We start from the raw sequence: 25,116 nt of genomic DNA on the forward strand, positions 1-25,116 counted from the left end.
ATTACATTGAAAATGAGATTTTTTGTTTTTATCAGTCTTCTCAAATATCTGCTCCCTGAAGTTCAGCGTTAGCAATGGTCTCATTTACTTACTTTTGTGCATCGTAAAAAACTTTTCTCGTTCTTTGGAATTCCTGCATTTTGCGTAAATGAAGAGATTATTCCTCCGCTTTGTTCCCAAGTGATTCCTCTTTATTTATTTATTTTTTAACTATTTGTCGTAACGAATCCGGAAACTGAAAACTAAATCTAGGATTACTTTCAAGTCAAAACCTTTCTTTCCTACATGTTGCTGTAGAGAACATCGGTAATTTTGCGCATGGTTAAGCAAGAACCGATTTCCAGAACTTCATTCAGCCTTGAAGCAAAATCTTTTCGAAGCCGCCGACTTAATTTTTTCCAACGTAGTAGATGTAACGTATGTGAGTTGTGATGATATGATGAAATAACCTAGTAACGAATAGTCTGTTATTTAAGGTTATTTTTAAAAAAATGGTGTTTTTTTTATTATTTATTTATTTATTTATTTATTTATTTAGTGTGTTTCTCTTTTTATGTTTTATTTTCATGGTTTGTTTTTATTTTGAGTTGCATAAAATATAAGCTTTTAAGTTTTAAACCAAGGTATTATTTTATTTTGGGAAAAAAGAATTTGAAGAATTCCTATTGATTTTATTGTAATAAATGATTAAATTTCAAAAATTAAACTAAATTAATGAAGTCGAATTGTTTATCAGTTTAAAAGTTAAGTGTAAGAATAAAATGTAGAATTAAAAATCTCAGTTTCCTTTCATCTTGGAAGAAATATTCTCATTCGGTAATTTAATTCACTCTTAAATGTAACTTTAGAAATTTAAAAAAAAAAAAAAAAAAAAAAAGTACGCAATAATTTAAACAGGTGCTACCAAACTCTGCAGAGGAATTCGGCTGGCTGTGTATTTTGAGTGCCTTCTTGTCGCACAGACACTGTATGCTTACAAATATCCATCGCTTTCTCCGAGATTCGAGCCTAACTCGCTGCCATAACTAGGGGTTATGGACCCTTAGATACGGCAGCGCAATTGCGGCCTGACAGCTAGTAGTTAACTCCCGCTGGATTGGTAACCAATTCTGCATGGAAGTTTCAAGTGTACTTGGGTCGGCAGCGAACTCAGCGGTTTACTGTCACTAACCACTATTCCTTCTGGGCGGCCAATAATTTAAAAATGACACGCATTAAAACTTATAATTATTAAGGATATATGTAGAGTAATAATTGTTACATGTTACTAGATACAAAATTAATTGCATTTAAAATAGGAAGAGACTCGTGCCACTATAAAATTTTAAATTAGGCAAAAAGGAATGGCATAGAATATAAAACTTTTTTGTTCCTGAAAAATAGGGACTTGAGGGATTTTTGTCTGGTCGCCTTTGTAGTCAGTGGAGTTTTAATTAAAATTTAGGTGCGAACTACGGTTGCTTTTTCTTTGAGGGGGGAGTAATTTTAATGGTACTTTCTTTAGATCTTTATTTTTTTTCCGCAAAATCATTTGTAATATCATCATGATCTAATCTGGCTATTACACCACCTTATAGTTATAGTAAAGCTTGTGAGAAGAGTACAGAACGTGTAAGTGAACTTGCATTAAGATATATGAAGTCTCTTGAATTAATTTGTATAAAGTGATAATGGAAGCTATAACTTATCAAGTTGTAATAAAATGTTTCTCATTCCATTATAACGTGATGTAGAAAATACTACCATAAGCTGTCTGTGCAGTTGTGGAAGTGCTTGTGATGCGAAGTTTGTTGCGTTCTTTATCGGCAATCTCCCCCCCCCATGATATAGAGGTTCGATAGATGGTGGTGCGAGCTCATCTGTGAAATCATAATGTAGATCAGACAGAATTTGGAAATTCGTTTGTGTTTTTTGGTATGCATATATCGGTCCCTGTGGTACTTGTCTTCTCATAAACTCCCGAAATGTATCGTGCGTTTTGCCCCATTGTTATTACAATAAAAGCATTTTCATATTCTTAATGTGGTCTTCTCTTTTTGTAAGGTTAGATAGAGTATGTGTACAAAACGTATAGTATAGTCATTGGCTGCTATGATTATTACCGGTCACCATTAGTAAAATTTTATCATTGAGTCGAGAAGATCACATGACTTCCTCAGCGCTTCATTTTTCATGAAAATTTTTCTTTGTGCAGATTGCCATTTTCGAAACAAAGTGGGTTCTACACCGCAATGTTATCCGATGAATATCGTGGAATCACGTATCAAAGCAGCCCAGAAAAGCGCAGAGAATAATCTGCACGCAAAGAAAGTTATACTGTAAACCAGCTAAGGACGTCATGTAAAATGAGTTCTGCTGTGAAATCTAAATGTTGTTTCTGTTAAGTATTGCTCACAGCTGCCAAACTGAAGGAAGCAATCGACAGAAAGAGGCCAGATCTGAACAATAGAAAGAACACTATGCCACACCGCACATTTCTGTAGATAATTCTAAGAAATTGTTGAAACTTGGTTGACATATTTTAGTCCATTCGTGGTAAAAGTTCGGACTAAGCGAGTTTAAACTAAGCTTTGCAGAGCTTTTTTAATGGTGCATGTTTTCCAGATTTGAACTCCTGCCAGAATTATTTGGGTCGGGTTTTAATCTTTGGAATTCTGCGATCTTTCAGCTACAGCAAAAATTGAAGTTATTGATCAAAATGACGCGTACTTTACTTGATAAAGTGCATTTCTGAATTTTGAAATCAGTGATCATACAAACAGGCCCCTCCAAAAAATAAGAACCAATATGTGTTATACCCTAATAAAATAACGCTCGTGTTACTTAACATGTATTGTTATGCCAAGCAAATTTTGTGTAAATCTTTCAGATGTATTTTTATGACATTTTCAATTTGTAATGTTTTTTATAATTTAATCATGTCGTTACATCGGAAAGTTCTTGTACAAGTCTTAGTTTTTTCTGTGGACGTTACTTATGAATAAATATTTTAATGCATAGTATCGCAAATAAAAATCTCTGACTATTTATTTTTATTTAATTTAAATTATGCTAGATTCCATATGCATGGATTCAAAACGAAATGCAAATATAAGCACGCAAAAAAGTGACCTTGTTAAACGGTTATTTTTTGTGGAGAAAGTTTTGAAAGATGGTATTTTTAATTACCCAGTCGGTTATGAGATTACCACTAATATTTGTGGCTAAATTAAGTAGATACACAGTCCAGTCACATTAATGTGACCATCTGTCAAAAGCCAGAATAACCACCTTTCGCAGAGCGGACTGCTGCGAGACGTGCAGGAAGAGAGTCACATAGGTCCCTGAAGGTGTTCTCTGGGATGTTGAGCCATGCCGACTCTAATGCCGTGGCCAGCTGCGCTAGATTACGCGGTTGAGGATCCATGGCGCGAACAACTCGATCGAGATGGTCCCACAGATGCTCGATTGGGTTTAAGTCAGGTGAGTTTGCTGGCCAGGGGAGGACGGTAAACTCATCCTGGTGTTCTTCGAACCACGCACGTACACTGGCAGCTGTATGGCACCTCGCATTGTCCTGCTGGAAGATGCCATCATCCTGAGGAAAAACAATGCGCATGTAGGGGTGAACATGGTCCGCAAGGACAGATGCGTACTTGTATTGATCCATTGTGCCTTCCACAATGATCAGTGAACCTAGAGAATGCCAGGAAAACATTCCCCAGACCATAATGCTCCCGCCTCCAGCTTGGACCGTTCCGGCAATGGTTGCAGGGTGGTTCCTTTCAGAGGTTTCACGCCTTATACGCCAACGTCCATCTGTCCGATGGAGCATAAAACGCGATTCATCCGAAAACGCAACCTGTCGCCACTCAGTGGACGTCCAGCTGCTGTACTGGCGTGCAAATTCTAGCCTTCGCCGTCGATGAACAGCAGTCAGCATAGGTGCACGAACCAGGCGTCTGCTTCGGAGGCCCAGACGCAGCAATGTTCGCTGAATAGTACTTTGGAAGACACTTTTGGTAGCCCCTTGGTTCATTTTGGTGGTCAGTTGCTCAACGGTAGCCCGTCTATCTGCCCGAACGCATCTCCGCAACCGTCGTTCGCCTCTGTCATCTATGGCCCGTGGTGCACCACATTTGCCACGTCGCTGATTTTGGACAGTCCCATTTTGCCATGCACGGTACACTTTTACCACGGCGGCACGCGAACAGTTCACAAACTCAGCCGTTTCGGAAATGCTTCCACCCTTGGCCCGAAAGCCAACGATCATGCCCTTTTGGAAGTCGGATAAATCGCTTCGTTTCTGCATTACGCCAACGATTGAAATGCCCTCACACACCCTTTATATACGCTCAACTGCACTGTGCTGCCACCTGCCTTCTGTGATTGGTTATTTAACTCTGACATGGAAAGTACGTGGTGGTCACATTAATGTGACTGGACTGTGTATTTCCTAATGTGTTCTTCAGAATCCCTTGAATTCGGCTTCTTTTGTACTTGGATTCACGTTTCCAAAACATTAAAAATTTTTGTTTGTTTGTATTGGATATATTTTATCATTTTTAGGTTAATAAAAGTGAGTTTCATGAAGTTTGAGTCATAGCAGATGATATTAAATTCTTCCTTTAGAACGTTTAATATTGCTTCAGATATAATGCTTTTTATTTTCGTTTCTTCATTAAAATATATCTTAATCTATCGTAATCTCGTAATGCAAGGCTTAAAATCTTGTTAATATAAAAGCAAGTCAAATCAGAGTCATCCAAGATAATGTTTCCACTTTCATTTCGCTCAACTTTATTTTGCCATAAAAAACATGTTGTTTTAGATGAAGATAGTGCTGTTGTCAAAACTTCTGATAATCAAGAGTTTTCAGCTGGAGTATTTTTCTTACTTCATCAGTTCCATCTTTAACGCAAATTTACGGCGGCGAAAAAAAAGTTGCGTTAACTACGTCGCGAGCGTACTCGTGTGGGCAGGCTTCAACACCTTCAGTTTACCGTGTTAAACATCAAATGGTTTCCTTCCTTATTTGCAACACAAAGTAAAGGAGGTAAAAAAAGTAAAATAAAGGAAATCGGTAACCATCTTTAATCTGTCCCAAGCTACTGACAGTAAAAGGAAGGAGTTCAAGCGTAAACTTAACCACTTTAAATGGTTCCGATTATTTTGCTTGATCGAATCCTAGATTGGGTGCCATCGGCCCGTGAGTCAAAATGTACATTAGTAATTATTTGTTTTTAGTTAAAGAGCATCATTTTGTTGTGCTTTTTTTTTTTTATAGTGCTGAACATACTGCAGTTCATGAGTTTTGTAAACGAAATTAAGACTGTTTATTATAAATAATCAATTATGTATAAAAATGAATTAAGGCTATATTTCTAGTACCTGGCACAATATGCGCTGATATCGTAATTCTGTTGACGTTAGAAACTTTAGAGTGTCCAAAATTTTTGGACTATTACGTTGCGCTACTATAAATAAGTTTTGTCTTTCTGTCTAGAGGGCAAATCGATATTCCACCTGATTTTGTCTTGATTAAATATTGCAGACTTCGTTGAATAATATAGTTATCATTTTTTTTTCTACTTGAGGTAATAATTATTAAAGATATTGTCTGTGAATAAGGTGTGGTGATGGCGATAAGGAGCGCGCCTTGCGCCCTCCGATAAGTGTGGCAACCCTAGAGGAGAAGTTTCTTACGAGTAGCGAGCAGAGCGAAACAGGCAGGCTGTCGGGGAGTATGCGCGAAGTTCCTAAATAAAGCTTAATTTTTATTGTGCACTGTCTTGTTAATATTATATTAATGCAGTAAGAACATAATCTGTGATATGGAATTCGAGGATTGGTGGTAAAAACATAACCGGAAATCTCCATAAAGGGAAAGAAATTCCATGTATTTTTGGATTTCATATCAACGTGAGAAGTTAGATGTCTTGGACTGTTTATTTTAATTTCTTAATTTCCTCGAATATTTATTTATTTCGAGAAGGTGGTTAGCTTGGCTATTGTTTACGGTTATGACGCAATCTAGTGAACTGAATTTCAAGTATTTTGTGATTGTGAAAAGGGATGTGTAGGTGCCATTTGTTGTGGATGATGGAAGTGGACCAGTCGGCAGAATATCTTTAAATTTCATAGTCGCGTATCGTATGGTGCTAAACTAAACAACATTCATCACGTATTCGAATAATGGATACTTTTCTTTACTGAGAGCTCTGTACGTACCAATAATTATTTACTCATTTGTTTTTTAGAGCAGCCAACTTGATATAGTTATATTTTTTATTACTGTAACGGAAGTTCGCCGATTATTTTGAAAGGAATTGTGATGTCATTATTTCCATAACTGTTTCGTTTCTTTACATAATTTCAGTATTATTTATGGCATTGTCGAAGAATGTGAAACGCGAAAATATCCTGTTTCTCTTATGCTCAGTTATAAAGAATGTGAAATCTGCATGGGCAAAACATAACACGTTTTCATGCTTACAAATTTAAATTCTCAGAAATGCTTGCTTTAAATGCTTAATAAAGTTAAATTATTAGGTGAAGATTTTGATGTGTTATTTAAATTAACAGTGATTTTATATGCAAAAATGATTGTTTGCAATACATGACAGATTTAAATTAACTATGATTTATATGTAGAAATCGTTATTCAAAATATAAAATATAAACTTTATGTTTTGTTAAGTTTTCTAAGTTGATATGACTTTTAATCTTGCACTCATCTGCTAAACAATTATTCCTTAAAAAATATGCTTTTTACTTTAGTGATGGAATTAAGGTGAAATAATTCTTACATGTTTATTTTACATTTGTTGGATTATATTTAATAAATTTTAAGTTACTATCAGTGACTTATTTTCCTTTACATATAATTATTGACTTAAAAGATATTTTCTTTTACATATAATTATTGACTTAAAAGAGATTTTCTTTTATTTTTAGAGGTTGGAGTGGTATTCAAATGATGAAGATGTAAAAATGTGTACCATGAAAGGAAAATCTGAAGTGAGCAACATTTTTCATTTATTTTCAGTTCTCTGCATTTTTCCTATTCTAGAAATGTGAAGAATTGGATTTCATTGCTCAAACTTAGATCTGAATGGGTCTTTTTTAAGTATTCTTTTCACAGATACCTACTGTTTCAATAAATTGTACAAATTTTTATTTTCCGAAATAACGTAAATAGCTGTATATGTAAGGAAAATATGCCATCTGAATTTTAAATGTAGGTAAATTTATGTCATATATTTTGTAGAAAAGCTATGAATTTCAAGGCATAGATTTTCTTCTGCGGAGAACAAAAATATTCCATGCCATTTTTTGCTAGTAAAATATAATTTAAATAGACAAAAAATGAAATAAATGAAAGAAAGAACAACCAGGTCTTCTTCTCTACATATATCTTCTTTTTAGAAAGAAAAACAAAAAAAGTAAATTTACTTGTGACTTGCTTTTTTCCTTACAAATAAAATAATGTAAAAATTACTTTTCCTTTTAGGTATCACAAAATGAATTCTAGAAGTTAATTCATGTTTGTTATCTGCATGCAAAATTTTTCTTTCATTTTGAAACTCACCGGTGGTAAATTGCTTAAATGTCCAACTGCTCTTAACTTTATTTATCATTTGAATTTCTCGTGGAAATTTTTCGTGGAAAAAAAACTTTTTTTAAAAAATGCTTTGTATAATTTTCTTTTAATGAAACCTTCTACAGCACTGTCCCTTTATGACAGGTTACTCTTGTATATGTTTTTTCAGTCATTTACTTACTCTCATTTTGCAAATCAGGTATTCATAGTTTCGAAATTGACTTTAATGGGATTGTCCTGCTTCTAAAAATTAAATGTAGGCCTACTCTCTCTTCTTTTTAATGAAAACATTTCATAAAAGTAATGGTATTCTGTATTATGTAAATTTTTTGCCATTTATTTGTTATACTTTTATTTTTGAATATCATTTTTCTAATTCATAATAATTTAAAAACATTGCAGGAAGAATGCCAAAATTATATTCGTGTTTTAGCTAGAAAATCTGAAGATACGATTCTTGTATGTGGTACAAATGCCTTTAAGCCCCTTTGTCGAGTCTATATACTGGTAAGATTTTAAGCTATTTTATATTTTTTGTATTGAGCTCAGTATTCTTTTGTAATTAACGTTCTTTTCTGAAGATATTATATTCTATTCAGCTACATATAGCTGAAGCCAATACATTTTTTTAAAGGGAAGAAGGAGATAAGAGGGAAATAGTCTGTTACAGCTCAAAAATGTTCTCATTAAATTTTTATTACTTTTAGCTTTAACCAAGAGCTAGTTCAAAATAAAGAACATCATTTAATTGGTTTTGAAACTAATTGTTGGAAAATTAGGTTGTCTAAGTTATTAATCATTTGATGGTCTATTAGATACAATGGCTATATTAATGTGTATGTTTTTTTTTTTTTCTTATTTTCTATTTTGTAAGTAAATGCAAAATATGCTTATTTTTTAATGAGTACTCACATCTGATTTTTTCACATAGCAGCTTATAAAAATTAATAAAGTAGAATATTCTTTAAAATATTTAATTTTTTAACAGTAAATGTAGTCATTTACAAGTGTGGAACTGTTGCATGTTATGTCGCCAGCTGTGCAATACATTTTTTAAAAAATAATGCAACTGTAAATTTTGAAGTGTTATGCCTATGTCCAGATGTTCAACATTAAAAATTTATCTGGATGTACATCTGTAAATATTATTACACAATTATAAAGTATTCAAACAGAAACTTCATTAAGAATAGGATATTTCTGTTGTATTAAATATATGTTGTTAACTTTTAGGATGCTGATTATAGCCAGAAAGGTGAAAAATCTGGAGAAGGTCTTTGTCCATATGATCCTACACACAACAGCACAGCCATATTTGCAGGTATATTGTTAAAATACCATTATTGTTTCATGTATTATAAAAGTATACTATATTATTCTGATCATCTAAATATCATTTTTGCTTTGTGTAATATTTGGAAATGGTAATTGGTTATTAAGTAACAAAAATCTTTTAAAAAAATTATTTGTAGTTAAGGTAAGAGCCATTTTGTTTTAGACATTCACACACGTATAAATTTTGTCTTTTTTTTCTGTAAGATTTGCTATCTGTCTTTAATATTTTGCTTGAATTGATAACATTAGGAAAAGTGTCTGACTTTCTGCTTTGTACCTTTGTGTAATGCCACTGTAATGTGCTGTGATGCTGTATCGTAAGGGCAGTCTTTGTTGAAAATTACTTAATAAAAATATATTACTGCATACAACATTTGACAAGATGGTAGAATAAAATAAATATTTAGATATGAAGTGACTTAATTGCTTATTTTAACAATTGAGACAATTTTAATCCTTTTTTGGTTGAAAACATTATATTTTTCCTGAATATTAAGATATATTAATATACTCCTTTTTTCTTATTTCATACCATTATATTCTGTTGGTACCTTCTCTTTTAAAGTGGCCACTGTGATTAGTTGCCAAAATGGGCAAATGTATCTTGAAATCGCATATCAGAAGCATTAAAATATGTTAATGAAATTTCTTACCATTCTGTAATGGACCAGATCCACATTATTTATATGTATAAACCTGCAGAAATAAAATATGGGAATCCCTCTTTTAACACGGTTTTAATTATTTCAGCCTATTTTCACTGAACACAGTATTTTTATAGAAGTTACAGGTCACAATCAAGCAGTGTATATTTTCTGATTTGTATGCTAGTTCTCAAGCAGTATCTACATATGCCTTCATCAGGCCTGTTATTTTGATTGTAATTAATTTAATGATTATGTTTGGCTTAGTGAGCAGCTTGTCATAACTGTTCATGAAATTGCACCTGCTGGACTTGAACTAGATTCAGATAATATTCTGGAAATGAACTTGCATCTAGGGCCCAGTTAAAGCAGTAGAAATAGAGAAAAATTGGTTAAAATGGTTTGTCTAAGTACAGAATTCTTTCAAGGCCCTTCATTGCCTACTTTACTGGATTTTATGAGGACAAAGAACATTATGAGGAATTGCATGCTGATTTTGCATCCTTAGCTTGGGGCTATTTAAGCTGTAATCAGGTCTTAGTTACATCATTGATATTTGAGTAATTGTAACTCTGTAATATTGTTTAAGAACAAGCATATGACTACCGATGAAGTAAATTCATCAGAATCAAAATGTACATGGAGGAATTGCAAGAAATATTGCAAACTGCTGAATAGCTAGAAATACAAGTTATGGAGTCAGATTCAATTTGAAAAAGAAGTTTGTAAGTTTGGTTAAGGATTGATAATGCACTGAGATATTATAAAAGAACTGATAAAGAGAAAAGGAAACAAAAGAGTGTTTAAATTTCTTCAGCTGTTTTTTAATCCAAAAAATCACAGCTAAAAAAGCATAGATTTTGACTGTGTAATAAAAGCATTCTAATTTTTTTATTTAAATGTTATATAAATAGTGAGAGAGGAATATGGAAGGGGATGGTAAAAAATAGTTGGATGAACACATATTTATATATTCAGGTAGTATGATCGCATTAATAACCATGTCAAGTAAGGAATTTCTGTGTTATATTGTAAGGGGAAATTTTTAAAAAGTGAGGAAAAAAAATGCTTGTCATAGGAAGAAGCTGTAAGACTTATACTGATAATTAGTTCAGGTGAATACTTCAATATGATACAGAGCTGTTCTTTTCTCCCAGTCTTTTTTCATCATCATTGTAAAATTTTTCTTCCCCAAATTAATTTCATTAATTAGCTAATTTTGTTTTATTGCTGCCATTTATCACTTTTTTTGGCTTTTTTTTCCAGCATTGTTTTGTTATTTTTACTTTCAAAATATTTTCTCTTCCCTATAAATGGCCTTACTTGCAGTATCTATGAATTCTGTTTGAATAGGGACAAAATATTTTTTGAACTTGTTGAAAAAAACAAATTGAATGAGGCAGTTCTTTTAGCTTTGCATGTACATTTTTTGATAATTTTCAAAACATGTTTTTAATCATTGGTAACTTCTAGCATATGTGGATGCATGCTTGCATATATATATATATATATATATATATATATATATATGTATATATATACACACACAAGTACTCACAGACATGCATAAACAGTAAAAACTCAACTTTCCTGAAAGTTTGGGAACTGAATACTGGATATGTGGAAATTCTGGATAGTTGAGCATATAAAAAAATGCGATTCATAGTAGAAAAGCCAGATAAATGGAAGAGAAAATATCTGGTTTAAAATTAAAAAGCAGCCATCTTCTTTGTTACTAATTTGAATATCAAAAGCCTGAATTTCAATATTATATGACATTTGAGGGGGGGAAATGCATTTCAAACACAAAGCTGATGTATTTTCACAGGCCCTAAACATAAAACATCTTATCCAGTTATGAAATCATGTTGACTAAGTGGCATAGATTCCATCAAAATTGCAGCAATCATTCCAGCAGTTTGAAAGACCTGATCACTCTTCATTTAGGTAGAATCTACAGAGACAAGTTATGGGTACAGCATATAAAAAACTTAAATCACATGTTGCAATTTTCACATTGTATTGCCTTTGTTAATCAGTTTTTAAATAAAGTCACATATCGTACACATTTATATACTATTTTCTGGATACCAGGATCCTGCAATTCTGTAAATACTCCACTGCATGGTGTTTCATTTAATACAGGTTCCAAATTTTAATCTTTTTTTTTTTTTTTTTTTTTTTAAATGGGCAGGGGGAAAAGGAAGGTTGCAAAATAGGGAGGGGGAAGATAGAATGCAGTAAACTTAATCCTTTTTTATGAAAAATAAGTAGCTTATCAAAAATTAATGGGTTGAATGTGATGCCAAAGCAAAGATCTTTTGACTGCATTGGGGTGTTATGCTTATTCATTATTGGCCGCTTATTACACCGCTTAGCAGCAGTTTTTGTTTGTCACGAGTCATAGGCCTACACATGCTTTATAATGGTTTTACAAGCCTGATTTAATTTTTTTTTTTTTTTTTTTAAAGGAAAAGAGAAAAGAAAAAGTGATTTCTTAAATTTTAGTATCTTCCAGTTACTTGAGAGCTTTCCAGTTAGGTGAATACTGAATTGTCAGGTGCTTGCTCTGTGTGTGTGTGTATCTATTTATATATATAAATATATACTTAATTTTAAATGTTCTTAATTTATGTTATGAAAAGCTTTTATTGCACAAAACATAAATATGTGTATGCGGCCTTGCATTATATGATATAGGACTACGATATTAAATATTTAAAAAAAATTTTAATCGTTTCACTAAATTCTCTGTATGTTACATGTACTCTCTTGTACAGTGCTTCTTGGTTTATGATATTTCAATTCCTTTTACATATTATCATACTTTGTAATGTATTTGAGAAAAAAAAATACGTTACTAAATTCACTTGTTACTTCATATGTAAAGCTTATTCATTTTTATAAACTTTTATTTAGCTCTCTCTTGAGTTTTATTGCTATGGTAAAAAATTTCTGATCAATTTTTAAACAAGTTCTTAATAAGCTGTTGAATTCATATTTTATGGACATACTTTTTGTGGATAACAATCAGTGTGGTGAAGAATTTTTTAAAATTCAATATTGAAATGATTTTGCACATATATCTTCATTTTAGGAACAAACAAACAATCTCAGAAATTGACTATTTGAATCATGGTATAGAGCAGAAAAAAATCTTTTGTATGAAAGTTTTGATATAATTTTTGGTTTTTAACCAAGTTTTGAAAATCGCTCTATTTTTTTAAAAATTATTTTGACATCCATGATTTTAAAATTTCAATATCTAAAAATGTATTGCTTACAAAGCTTACAAGATTCAAAGATTATGAAACAAACCTTTTGTCCCCCTTTGAACGAGAAACAATATTAATGAATTTTATGTATTTTTTTCAAAAATATGCTACTACCATATGAAATAGAAGGGAACTGATCGGTTCTTGAGTTTCAATGTTGTGATGTAATTACACTTGATTTTCTTCCTTCCGAATAGATTTCTGTAAAATTGAGTTTATTTATTTTTATATATTAATCTCATTGGATTTGCTTCCAATAAGTTGAACTTACTATAGAAGTCTTCTACATTTAATAAAAACTGTCTTCTGTGCTCTTTTTATGGGTAGATTTTGCATTTTCATGTTATTGGTATAAAAAAACAACAGGATTGATTAGGGGGGAAAAAATATTTTGTAAAATTTTGCATGTAAAAAAATTATTTACAATAAAATCTACCATACCACTTTTATTTTGTTTTTCATTTCATAACTTTGTATAATGTATTTTCTCAATATTTCATTTTAAAAGTTGATTTTCTTAATTTTGTTGTGATTTGTAATTTAATCTTTTATGGGACTTTAAAATTCTAACATAAAAAATGTATCAAAGATATGAAATTTTCAGAGGTTATAAAACAAACTCATAACCTTCTTTTAAAAAAATATCATTTAGGTGATATTTTAAGGATCTTTTTTTAAACTAGCCATGTTTTTTATATGCTTTTATGTAACTTATTTATGGTGTGTTTCACTCTGGTCAAAACCTTGCTGTAAAATTTTAAGCTATTCTGTGATAAGTTGTAAAGTTCAAATGTTGCACTTTTACTCATCGCAAATAACAATAAAATGTAGTGCAGTGATTCCCTCCCTAAGTTTTACATATTTAAATAATACATCTTCATTTAATAAGGAAACTAAAACTCTCAACATTTCGCAGTTTGCACCATCAAATAGAGCAGAAAAAATCTTTTAAATGAAATTTATGTAAGATTTTAATGTAATTTCTGATTTTGGAGCAAACTTGCTGGATTTTTTCTGGCTATTTGAATAACAGAATTGCTGAGGAGGCAAGAGTAGTAATAAAACTTAAAATAATTAATGGACTAAAAGAAGAAAAATAATTTAGCATGTAGTTTAATGGAAGCAAGAGACTGAATAATTCTTGTTACAAAACTCATTTATGATTTTATATAATGAATAATAAAAGTATGGGTGCCAAAATGATGAAATCGAATAATTGAACTGTATTATCAGAAATCCTTATTTTTGGAAATTTATCAAGGGCATCCCATGCTTTTACTATACTGATGTAAAATTGTAGCTGAACTTTTTAGAGATAATTGTTCGCATTAAATTATATGATAAATTATTTTTCTCCTTTTAGTTCATTAATGATTTTATGAAGTTTAAATAAAAGTTTATTTTTATAAAAACTTCTTATTTTTTTACTCATTCATTTATTTATGTAAATTTAAATATCTTCGATAATTCAGTAGATTTTTTACCAATTATTATTTGATTGAGTTCTTCACAGCCATTTAACATAATTTAGATTTTCAAATTATGACATTAGTATGCAGAAAACTGTAAAGTTCTAATATGTGTACTGGCTCATATTTGACTTAATATGTGTACTGACTTTTTATCAGGAAAGGCCTATTTTGCTCATAAATAAATGTGAAATTAAATTGCATTTGTTTTCTGCCACTAGATGTGATAAATAATTTATGTTAAAATGCCAGTAGACTAAGCTAATAAGTTCAGTGCATCCTTTTTATAGCAGCCTTGACAAATTAGAGAAAATAGCTTTGGCACAGTCTGAATTTAAGAAAGTTCAATTTGTTAGCAAACATCTTAAACAACCAAAGAAATGAAACTGTCAAGGTCGAGATAATGATAAAATTTCAAATCTATATGTGGTTTGCATTTATTAACAGGTTTCCATGGCTAGAATTTCCAGTATGTTTACTAACTTCAGTTTGCTATTAACAGAAGATAATGTTACACATTTCTTCCAAGATAAAGGTGTTTTACCTTTCAAAAGAAATTTGTGAAAATGATCTTAATGGGCAAAAGTACTCTGAAAAAGAAACCATTTGGAGATGAAGCATGGTGAACTGAATTACTAGTTCAAGAATATCATTCCTAATGGCATTATAGTTCATACATGTTGAAATGAAGAACTAACTGTATTTCGATGGTATTTAATGAAGAAACAGCAGCTAATAGCCTGAAATAGTTATATGTGGAAAGAATGTTCTAAATTTATGACAGATCATTAGATTAGAGAAATCTGAAAGCTGGGTAAGTCATGAAAGCAATCAATCTCCATAAAAAGAAAAAAAAATCTGCATTACTTCTTTGTACGGAATATTAAATTATACACATTTTTCTTGCATTTCATTTAAACTTATTAGATTGAATTAAATCTACTTTGTCGTTAGTGCATAAATCACAACAGAATAAATGCACTCTTTAAAATTCACTATATTTGTTTACCATAGTGACACTCTGGCCCTAGGTTCACTTAACAGTGTTACATTTCATTCATTTTTTAACTCAGAATGCACAAAATTTATATCATTTTAAGAATTATCTAATCGTTGCCACATGTTCTATTCAAATACTATAATAAATGTATAAAATAAATGTATGTAAATGATGTATAAAAGAAATTGAGGAAAGAACAACAACAACAACAACAAAAGAGAAACAGTTTTTCACAGACGATTCAGTATTTCTCATTCAATTAATTCAGTTCTCACTTCGCAACAAGGTAAAAGTACATCAAAACTCAAGATGTCTGTATTGAAAATTATGAAGAAAATCTTAAAACACTTATTTCCTCGAATAAATTCCGATAAAATGGATTTAATTCGCAATAATAAAAGAAGGCGTTATCTTTGTTATCGCGAAGCTTACTTTCTCTAGATTGTCAAAAAATCTACTATTCTGCTGTTTCAAATGTAAACAAGCAATGAGTGCCAATGAAAAAATTATAAGGATTAGCTTCACTTAAACAACTTTTAAATTGTTGATAATTCTAAAAATATTGCATACAGATTTACTAAAGGCATAAAAACCTTAACCGGAAGATAAGAGCAACATAATTCAATAATTTTTATTAATTAATTAAGCAAAAAATGCACAATTTACAAACATATAAGAATAAAGAAAAAGAGATCACTGAGCTGAGTAACAGTGAATATATATATATATATATATATATACATATATTTATATACTTTTTGGAGCGGCCGATTGCAACCAAAATACAAAGTGCACATCTACATGTTATAGCAGTCCTATATACAAAATTTCAACGTTCTGAGGCTACTTGATTTTCAGTTATGCGAGATACGTACGTACGCACAGACGCCACAAAAAATTCTCTTCAGAATTTATTTTAAATTAGTTTTACAATTTTTTGGGGGGAAAGAGTCCTTTATCCTGTCCTTACGTACAGATGTCATGCAAAAACATGATTAAATTGCATTCGATAGCGGTGAAAATGGATATTTGCTTTGAAATATGATGCCTGAATTTTTTCGCGATTACAATACTTCCTTTTTGCTTCATACAAGGAAGTAAAAAAAAAAAAAAGGAGTGCTGGGTGAATACAGCCATGGTAGTGGATTTTAGATGATGATTGCTGGTACAAGTGATGCTACTAGTTCATATATTAACTTAAAACTGGAAAAAGCTAGTATCCGTCATGTTGCAGGGGACCATTAGTTCAATTTTGCGGATCCTATGACTGGCATGAAATTCATGAAAGGGTAGAACAAGAAGCATAGAGGTACATCTTGCCATCACCTGAAGTTGTATCTTATGGAATTCTTGTTGAGGTATCATGTTTTAGAATTATTATTTGCAGACGTTGCTGAACTGTGACCTTCTGAAAGTGTTGGTTAAAAATAAATTTTTGGGGTATGTATTTGTACATGTATGAAGTATTATTGCTTATTTATGTGTATATTAAATAGTTTCTGTATGTATATATAATTGTTTAGATATTAAACTTTTTGTGTGTATGGAACATTGAATAGGATGACAAAAAGTGCTTGTGAAAATTGTTCTTGTCTCTTTTTAACTGCTATGAAAAACAAGTACTGTTTAATGACTTTATTTCTAATATGTCATATCTATATACTATGTCACAAAAATATTGTTTCTTTGATAGTTTATTGTATTAATTTAGGACATGATATTCTGCATTAATCAAAGTAGGCTATCAAAACTTTACAGTTCGTGCATTGTAGTACAAATTATTATTATATTCTGTTTATGTTTATACAGTAGAATTCTGATAATTTTGCATATCTTGGAACCATTGTTTGGCACGTTAAAAGTCATACCTTTCTAAGTTTAACTTTTTCCCTTTTTAATTTTTACACTAAATTTGGATTATTTGGGCATTGGGATTATTGGGGCATCTGAAATACATATAATACATTAAGAATTGTTTAACTAAGAATAATTAAGCACAGAACTTTTTAAGTATCATATTTACTTGAAATTGAGATCTCCTCAAATATAAAACCTTCTTTACCTTTTATGGGTAAATTTTAAGAAAGTATTGGTGAATATTAATTTTGTCTCGTAGTAATTAAGAAGGATAACATTAGTTAAAATTACTTTAAAAAAAAGAAAAAGAAAAAAAAAGAAAAAAGAAAAAAATCTCCCTTTTGGTCCCTTTTTATATTTTTTTATTTTCCTTGACAGGACAATTTCTAGAAGTGCTACTTTTAAGAATTTTTCCCCATATGCTGTTGAACAAATAAGCCATCTGTGAGAAGGCTGAACAAGTGCATTTAGCTTGAACTTAACATTTGAAAAGTTGCAGGCAAATAAATTCTTTAATACATAATCATCCCATAAATTTAAATTTTATTTTAAAATAACATGGAATAGATATCCAGAAGTACTTGTTTTTACTTAAGAGGAAAAATTTGTAAAGAGGTTAACTGAAAAAATATGCAGTAACTGTGTAGCTTCAATAATGAAGTAAATTAATTTTTTTATAATCATAATATGCCTGTTTTTATTATAAGATTTATTTTCACCATGCATAAGAATTTTTTTTATTATGCTAAGTTTACTGATGATCAGAATTTGTTGTATCCAAAATTAGTGTAGATTACAGGCTTTCACTCATTATCAGAATTTACTTTACTTATGCTTTGGATTGTACAACTTAACACAGTGCAACTTAAATACAACTTGTTGTCAGTAATTTTACCTTTATTAAGTTATATTTGTATGCATCAAATAAATGTTATATATAAACCAAGTATAATATTATTGGTAAAGGAAATCCTGTGTGTGTCATTAAAATGTCTTTTAAAAGGTATAAGGCTGGCTGTATGGTTGTTATTCAAATGCAACTGTTTCCTTTTGAAAGTATCATTAACCTAGAAAGCACTGTACATGTAAGTAAGAGACCTTAAAAAAATTGATTTGACTTAAATTTGTGCCATAAATTGTTTGAAAAGCTGTATAGAAGTTTGCAATATGAAAGAAAAGAAAAAATAAATAAACTTAGTAATTGTTAAATTTGTCAGCTGTATTTTTTTGCTTACCAAGTCCTTGTTTCTTTTGCCATGCAATCCATTATAGGACCATTAAAAGAGAGAACAGGTAGTGTAATTATATCCAGAATAGTCTTCTCCCTTGAATCCTATTTTAAGTATTTTGCTGTTCATTTGCATGTCCCAAACTAGAGAAACTTTTAGCAGTTGTTCCTGTAATTAAACATTCCTTTCATTAAAAGCTTCTTCTACCTCATACGGTCTCTCTCTCTCTGTCTCTTTCATTCCAGGGTGACCAGCTACAAGTTATTAATGCCATGTATTAGTAACAAAAACTTTAGCCTTTGTCTTTTTTTATGATATTAAGATATATAGTGTCAAATTTAATTAGTATATGAATTTTTTTTGTTATATATCTAAATGATTTTTGTTTTTTATGTTATCATTTTACTTAAACTTGGGGGTGGGGAAATCCATTTGTGCAATTTTTCTGTTTTAATCATTTACTGTACATCTAAAAGATTCTTGTTTTTAATTATTATTTTACCAAAAATGTAGAAAAAGTCAGTTAAAGGGAAGAAAATAATATATATATATTATATTTTGACAGCTTGCTAATAATAATAATTATGCAATTTATTTTAAAAATGTGATGAAAATATTTGATTTCATAGACTATTTGATGAATGATTCCAAATAAAAAATTATATAACCCTCATAGCACTGCAGATATAGTATTCCTTTCACTTCGATATCAGCTCTTTTCATTGTTGAAACTGCTGAGAAATCCTGTGGTTTAATTTCAAGCTATATAAAAGGATGTTATAAGGCAGTCTTATTGATTTCGGATAGTCCCAGTTTCAAGGGCCCCTGGAGAAGGCATGTTTGTTTGTAAGTGTATAATGCCTATGCAGCAAATTGCAGAATGAACCAATGAACCAGTTCTGTCGAGTAGTTGATAATAGAGGAAGAAGGATGGAAGACCCTTGAACTTGTTTTCTTCATCAAAATTAGGGTATAGCTTAAAATAGTTAGCAAGTTCCAGCAATGCCTAATATTCCTTCTGGAATGTGAAGGTGACATCCTTGTTTCAACCTGTACCTGATTTCAGATAATGCTGCCTAGGCCACAGAGCAACATGTAGCTAAGCATTGTCCAGGAGCAAAAAAGCATTGTTTCTTGAGCAGATTAGTCTTTTCTGTCTTGACCTCATGCAAACACAGGATGTCTGCATTCTAGTCACCATTCATTATCAATCCATGGATTAGAAATTTTGACATCTGAAATGAATTGTGTGCTAAAATATGCTTCTTTTTTATATATAATAAATAAATATACTTTCTCTAGTTTGTTTGTCAATCACTCATGTTCTCATCTTTGAAGGGCTTCCATTTCTAAATACTGAAGCACAGCTAAGCATTTTTTTCACCATATGCATATGTTGTAACATATTACATGTTTCATTATTGATGTTCCTGTATTTTAACTCATAATTCAGTCACATCTCTGCCATATTTCTGTTACTCATTTGCCATAGAATGTGTTAGGTGCTTCCACTCGTTGTGGCTTGCAGGGTATGGCTACTGTTCTGCAATTTCAGAGGCATCTGTATATGATTGCCACAAAACCAGTTACAGGATTGCTACTTATCTTACAGTAGTCACATATTAAGATAATTTTAAATCTCTTTAGTAAGACATTCAGAATATGAATTTATTTTATTTTTCCATAAAAAAAAATTCTGAAAACCTCAATATATTTTTTTTTTTTTTTCTTTTAAAGAATAAATTTTTTGATACATCAAGTATTAATATTTTTTAAATATATCCCTCCGGGTAAGCATAAATATTGGGTATTTTAAATGCAGGAAAGTAAATATAGTTAGTTGGTCACCCTGTGTCACTCTGTACACTGATCTGTTTATAATTATGTATTAATATGGAAACTTTGCACTGCAGAATCTATATTTTCATGGTATTAATTTTCATCCATATGAATGTTTTAAGATTTTGCATCAAAGGTGCTTTTCATTTCATTTTTAGATGGAGATCTGTATGTAGCTACAGTAGCTCAGTTTACAGGAGCTGACCCTTTAATTTACCGACAACCCCTAAGAACTGAACAGTTCAACTGGAAGCACTTAAATGGTAATCTTTATTTTTCATATTATTTTCATACTAATTTTAATATCTAAATAAATTTGTTAGTTCTCAAAATTATCTTTTGCTAACAATGCTGATCTTTTTTTAATTTGTAGCCCCTAATTTTGTGAGTTCTGTGCACCACGATGAATTTGTGTATTTCTTTTTCCGAGAAACGGCAGTAGAATATATTAACTGTGGTAAGGTGAGTAACAGCCCAATTTTAATATAAAATATATATTTCTTATCTTTTGTTTGCAGTTTTTTGGTGCAATACTTTATATTAATTTAAAATGAGTTCAGAAGCTACTTAATACATATCTAATTATTTTTCCTATTTTTTTGGAGTGGAATTAATGTTTACAGAAAAGTAGATCTAATAATTTAAAGTGTTTAAAACTGCTCCACTGTTTACTTCTAAAAATGCTAAAGATTAATATTGCATGTTATTAAGTATGAAAGTTAACTGTTACATCAATTTTTCTATTGTTTTAATAAATGCTTTTCTACAATGAAAGCTAGCCTTTATTTCGTTAGCAGTTGAACAAAAATTAACTAATAATCAATCTCCAGACCTGGTTTTATGAAACTGATTGTATGTAAAATTTGTGATGACCTGTTTTTATGAATTATAGATTTTGTGAATTTGAAAAATGAATATTTGGTTCAAAGCTATTTGGCTTGCTTATGTATGATTTATTAGAACAATATGCAATACATTGTTAAAATCATCGTTTAACCTTGTTGCTGAATCAACATATTAAGAAAAACTCCCCCCCACCTCAATATCAATGCTTTTGGAAGTTAATACATGTTACAAATAAAGGGCTTGAAGGACATAATTTGTTTTAAAGAATACGTTTAGCATTCATCTTACATGCTTCTAGATGATTTGGCATTCTTTCAAATTTTTAAATGAGAAGATAAGTAATATTTTTTTGATTTAAAGTTTAAGGTTGGAAAGAATTAAGTTTCCTACTTCAGAGGGCTCTAGAATGTATTCTATTGGTCCAAATCAGATAAAATTTGAACATAATTCAAGATGTGCTTGACATTTAAATAAAAAATTTTAGTACAAAAATCCGCCGATAAGCAGTGCTGTAATTTACATAAAAAGCATTTAATATGCTTTATAAATGTTAAATAATATTGTAACGTTGTCAGCTATTTTTCCACGGGCTCCCACGAAGTCTGGGAAAAAGAGACTTCAAATGGGCGCCAGATGACCACCCTGATGACACTTACGAATTCTTGAGGTCGAACGTGACCCCCAACAAAGTGCGGAAAGCATATTGTTTTTACGAAAGGAGAAAACTTTCATACAAGTTCTCACGGGTTGTGGAGTGTCCATTGTGTGTATGCGATAGACTGTCGCCAACTGCCTGTTTCTCGAAATAATTTAGCTAGACCTTCCAAAAAGACGTTCTGAATTTTCCCACGGAAAATTTCAGTTTCTCAGGCTGTCAAGACAGTATCTGAGAACAAATCAGCGCCTGTTAACCAATGGAGAGATGCTCCGAAAAAGACGTTTAGCAAATCACTGCAGCAGACGCACAAGACACGCCCAGAAAACCTGGACATAAAAACAGTGAGTGAAAATAATTAGAGAGATTTTAGTCTGCAGAATACGCAGTCGTTGCGTAGAGAAGAGAGAGCCTTTCTCTTGTATTTTACGGCTCGTCCCAAGTCGCTACTAAGCTCTGTCAAGAGCGGAAAAAGAAACCCTCAAAGAAGCGTAGCCGGACTTTTTCTCCGCTACCTCTGTTTGAACTCAAGTGATTATCGTTTCCTATTGTAAACGAAATACTTTGCTAAGCAAACTACTTTGTTATGATTAAGACACAATAACACGCCGAATAAATACTAATTCAGAAGTCAAACCACAAATTTTCTATTCATTTCAGTGAGGGATTTTTCTGCTGTTTTGTGTGTACTTTATTATTGCTCAGTTAATTTAGTTTGATTTTCTGCATTGTTTATCATGCCTTCATCCGTTAATCGTTTCACTAAATTACGCCTGAAACGGCAAAAATTCCTGAATCATCTTGACTTTTTACTTAAATGTAAATGTAAAAAATTGATCCCCAATTTTATTCAAATTAAAACTACTCAAAAACTTTCGAGTCGCGTTTCAAGAATTCTGTTAAATTGCAAGCTTGCCTTACTTCGGTCCGTGATAAGGGATACACGTCAACAAATGTCCAAAGTTGAACATGAACTCTATAAGCTTCATCTGGAACTCGCTAAATCATATCCAAAATTCACTGGCCTTGAGCAAAAGTCTTGGTCTAGAACGGAGAATGCAGTTAACCGTCATAAAAACACCCTTGCAGTTAAATTCGAAAAACTTCTTTTACAGTCTTCCAGTTCAAGTAGTTCAAAAAATCTTCCCATTGTAAACATCAAGCCAATAGTTAATATTTCTAATGTTAGTCTTTCAGAAGAACAAGAGAGAATTCTAAAATATAATTTTAACTTCTCACAAACCTGTAAACCCTCGATTCCAAAGATTTTGGCTCCTATCGAAAAAGCTTTCAAGTTCAGTAAAGTTTCAGATTCACAGAAAGAAATGATTAGGCATCTTATCGCTCATAATGTGAAATTCAATAATAAACCTTTGAAACCAAATCTAACTGCGAGAGAAAGAGCTACAATGCGCGAAATTCATTCTAACCCGGATATTATCATTTCTTCAAAGGCCGACAAAGGTGGCCAGATAGTCGTCATGGATAAGAACACTTACATCGATGGTGTCACTGAACTCTTAAACGAAGGACCATATAATCCGATCCCTAAAGATCCTTCACCTTCGGACTTATCCAAAATAAAAACTGCGATCAAATCTTCGCAAATCATTTCAAGCAACTTAAAACATTCGCTTATCCCATCTGTTGCGAATTGTGCCAGATTATATGCTCTTCCCAAAATTCATAAAAGTGGTATTCCTTTCCGCCCTATTGTATCAAATTTAGGTACTGCCTCGTATCCTTTAGCTAAATATTTAGGTTCTAGATTTTCCACTCTATTAGACAATAACATTTACACCATAAAAAATTCAATAGAGTTTGTAAAAAAGGTTAAAAACATTTCTCCTAGTAATTTACTCATGGTTTCTTTTGATGTAAAATCATTATTCACCAATGTCCCAGTGGAGGGTGCATTAAGATGTCTAGAAACCAGACTTCGCGAATTTCATTTCTCTTGCATCGAAATTGATGAGCTAATTTCTCTCTCTCAACTCTGTTTGAAACAAACACATTTTGTTTTCCAAAATAAATATTACAAGCAAACTGAGGGATTAGCCATGGGAAGTCCCCTCAGTCCCATCCTGGCTGATATCTACATGCATTATTATGAATCAAAATTGTTTTAAACTTTAAACTTCCCGGCATGGTTCCGCTATGTAGACGATACTTTTACTCTGTTTGAAGGTAATAAAGATGATTTAAATAAAGTTCTTTCAACAATGAATTCTATTGATCCTGCTATTCAGTTCACTTTTGAACTTGAGACTTGCAATTCTCTTCCGTTTCTCGACATTCTGGTCACACGTAACACATCCAACTTCAGTACTACAGTTTACCGTAAACCTTCATCGGTTTGCCTTCCACCACACTTTAAATCATGTCATCCGACTAAACAAAAGTTAGCTTCATTTTATTCCTATGTTTTCCGTGCTCTTCAAGTTTGCTCCTCCAAACTAGCCCTTGATGAAGAACTAAATTATTTAAAAGCAATAGCTATTGACAGGGGCTTTTCACCCAACATTATTAATCAAACAGTTAAAAAATTCTCATCTCAACACACTAAAAGCCACACTCTTATTTTAGGAGATTATAAAAATTCTGTTGTCATTCCCTTCTTTCCATCAATTAGCTATAAAGTTGCACATATTTTGCAGAAATTTAACTTTGGGGTTGTTTACTCTCCCATCAATAAAATTCCAACTTCTATACTCAAGGACCCCATTCCGGATATGAATTCCTGGGGTATTTATAGGATTCCTTGCCAGTGTGGTTTAATTTACATTGGCCAAACTAAGAGAGCCTTAAAATTTCGCGTCAAAGAACATGAGGCATATGTTAGAAAAAAGGAAACACAGAAGTCTTCTGTTGCTCAACATTGTTGGTCCGAAAATCACACTTTCAATTTTTCTGCTGCCAAAATTATTCAAAAAACATCTTCCATTGGAGAACTGGATTTTCTAGAGGCATTTCACATTCATAAAAATCTTTCTGTTCTAGTTAACGATCCTAATTCCAATCCAAATTTGCCTTCGGCTTTTAGAGAAATTATGTTTTAGTTCTGGTTTCGCCAACAGATGGCGCCACTTGCTTATTCTTGTCCAGGCTTTCTTTTCTTATCTAATCATTATTTCCTATCTTGTTCATTTGCGGTTTTGCAGCTGAAGATGATGGTTCGGTAAAACCATCGAAACTAGTCATGTGAAAATTTTGTAGGTATAACGCTGATTTTTGTTGTTTGACTTCTGAATTAGTACTTTGTTATGATAAGCAGTTGAACTTACCTTAAAATTCGATTTGTGAAATTTAACACTTACCTTTATTCACGCTACCAATAATAAAAACCTGACGGTTCAAAAATCGCTACAGCTAGAAGGTATGTGTT

The 25,116-nt window shown here is 31.5% G+C and overlaps 1 protein-coding gene across 9 annotated transcripts in view; it reads left to right on the top strand.

Annotated features, from left to right (window-relative positions):
- Positions 1–25,116, top strand: part of LOC118201469 (semaphorin-1A-like) — a 407,500-nt gene that overhangs the window by 323,122 nt on the left and 59,262 nt on the right. For 7 of the 9 annotated variants that reach the window (XM_085819221.1, XM_085819222.1, XM_085819220.1 and 4 more), the window contains 6 exons: positions 6,937–6,999; positions 7,985–8,089; positions 8,816–8,903; positions 18,435–18,455; positions 20,389–20,493; positions 20,604–20,692. In XM_085819221.1, the coding sequence (XP_085675347.1) occupies positions 6,937–6,999; positions 7,985–8,089; positions 8,816–8,903; positions 18,435–18,455; positions 20,389–20,493; positions 20,604–20,692 (471 nt within the window). Of the gene's footprint in view, positions 1–5,719; positions 6,203–6,936; positions 7,000–7,984; positions 8,090–8,815; positions 8,904–18,434; positions 18,456–20,388; positions 20,494–20,603; positions 20,693–25,116 lie in introns of those variants that run through there. The other 2 variants (XM_035373580.2, XM_085819223.1) reach the window with 2 other exon arrangements.

Source organism: Stegodyphus dumicola, chromosome 6 (genome assembly GCF_044657685.1).
Source record: "Stegodyphus dumicola isolate Sdum_Otavi_A_Nest chromosome 6, ASM4465768v1".
In the NCBI taxonomy this organism is placed as follows: domain Eukaryota; kingdom Metazoa; phylum Arthropoda; class Arachnida; order Araneae; family Eresidae; genus Stegodyphus; species Stegodyphus dumicola.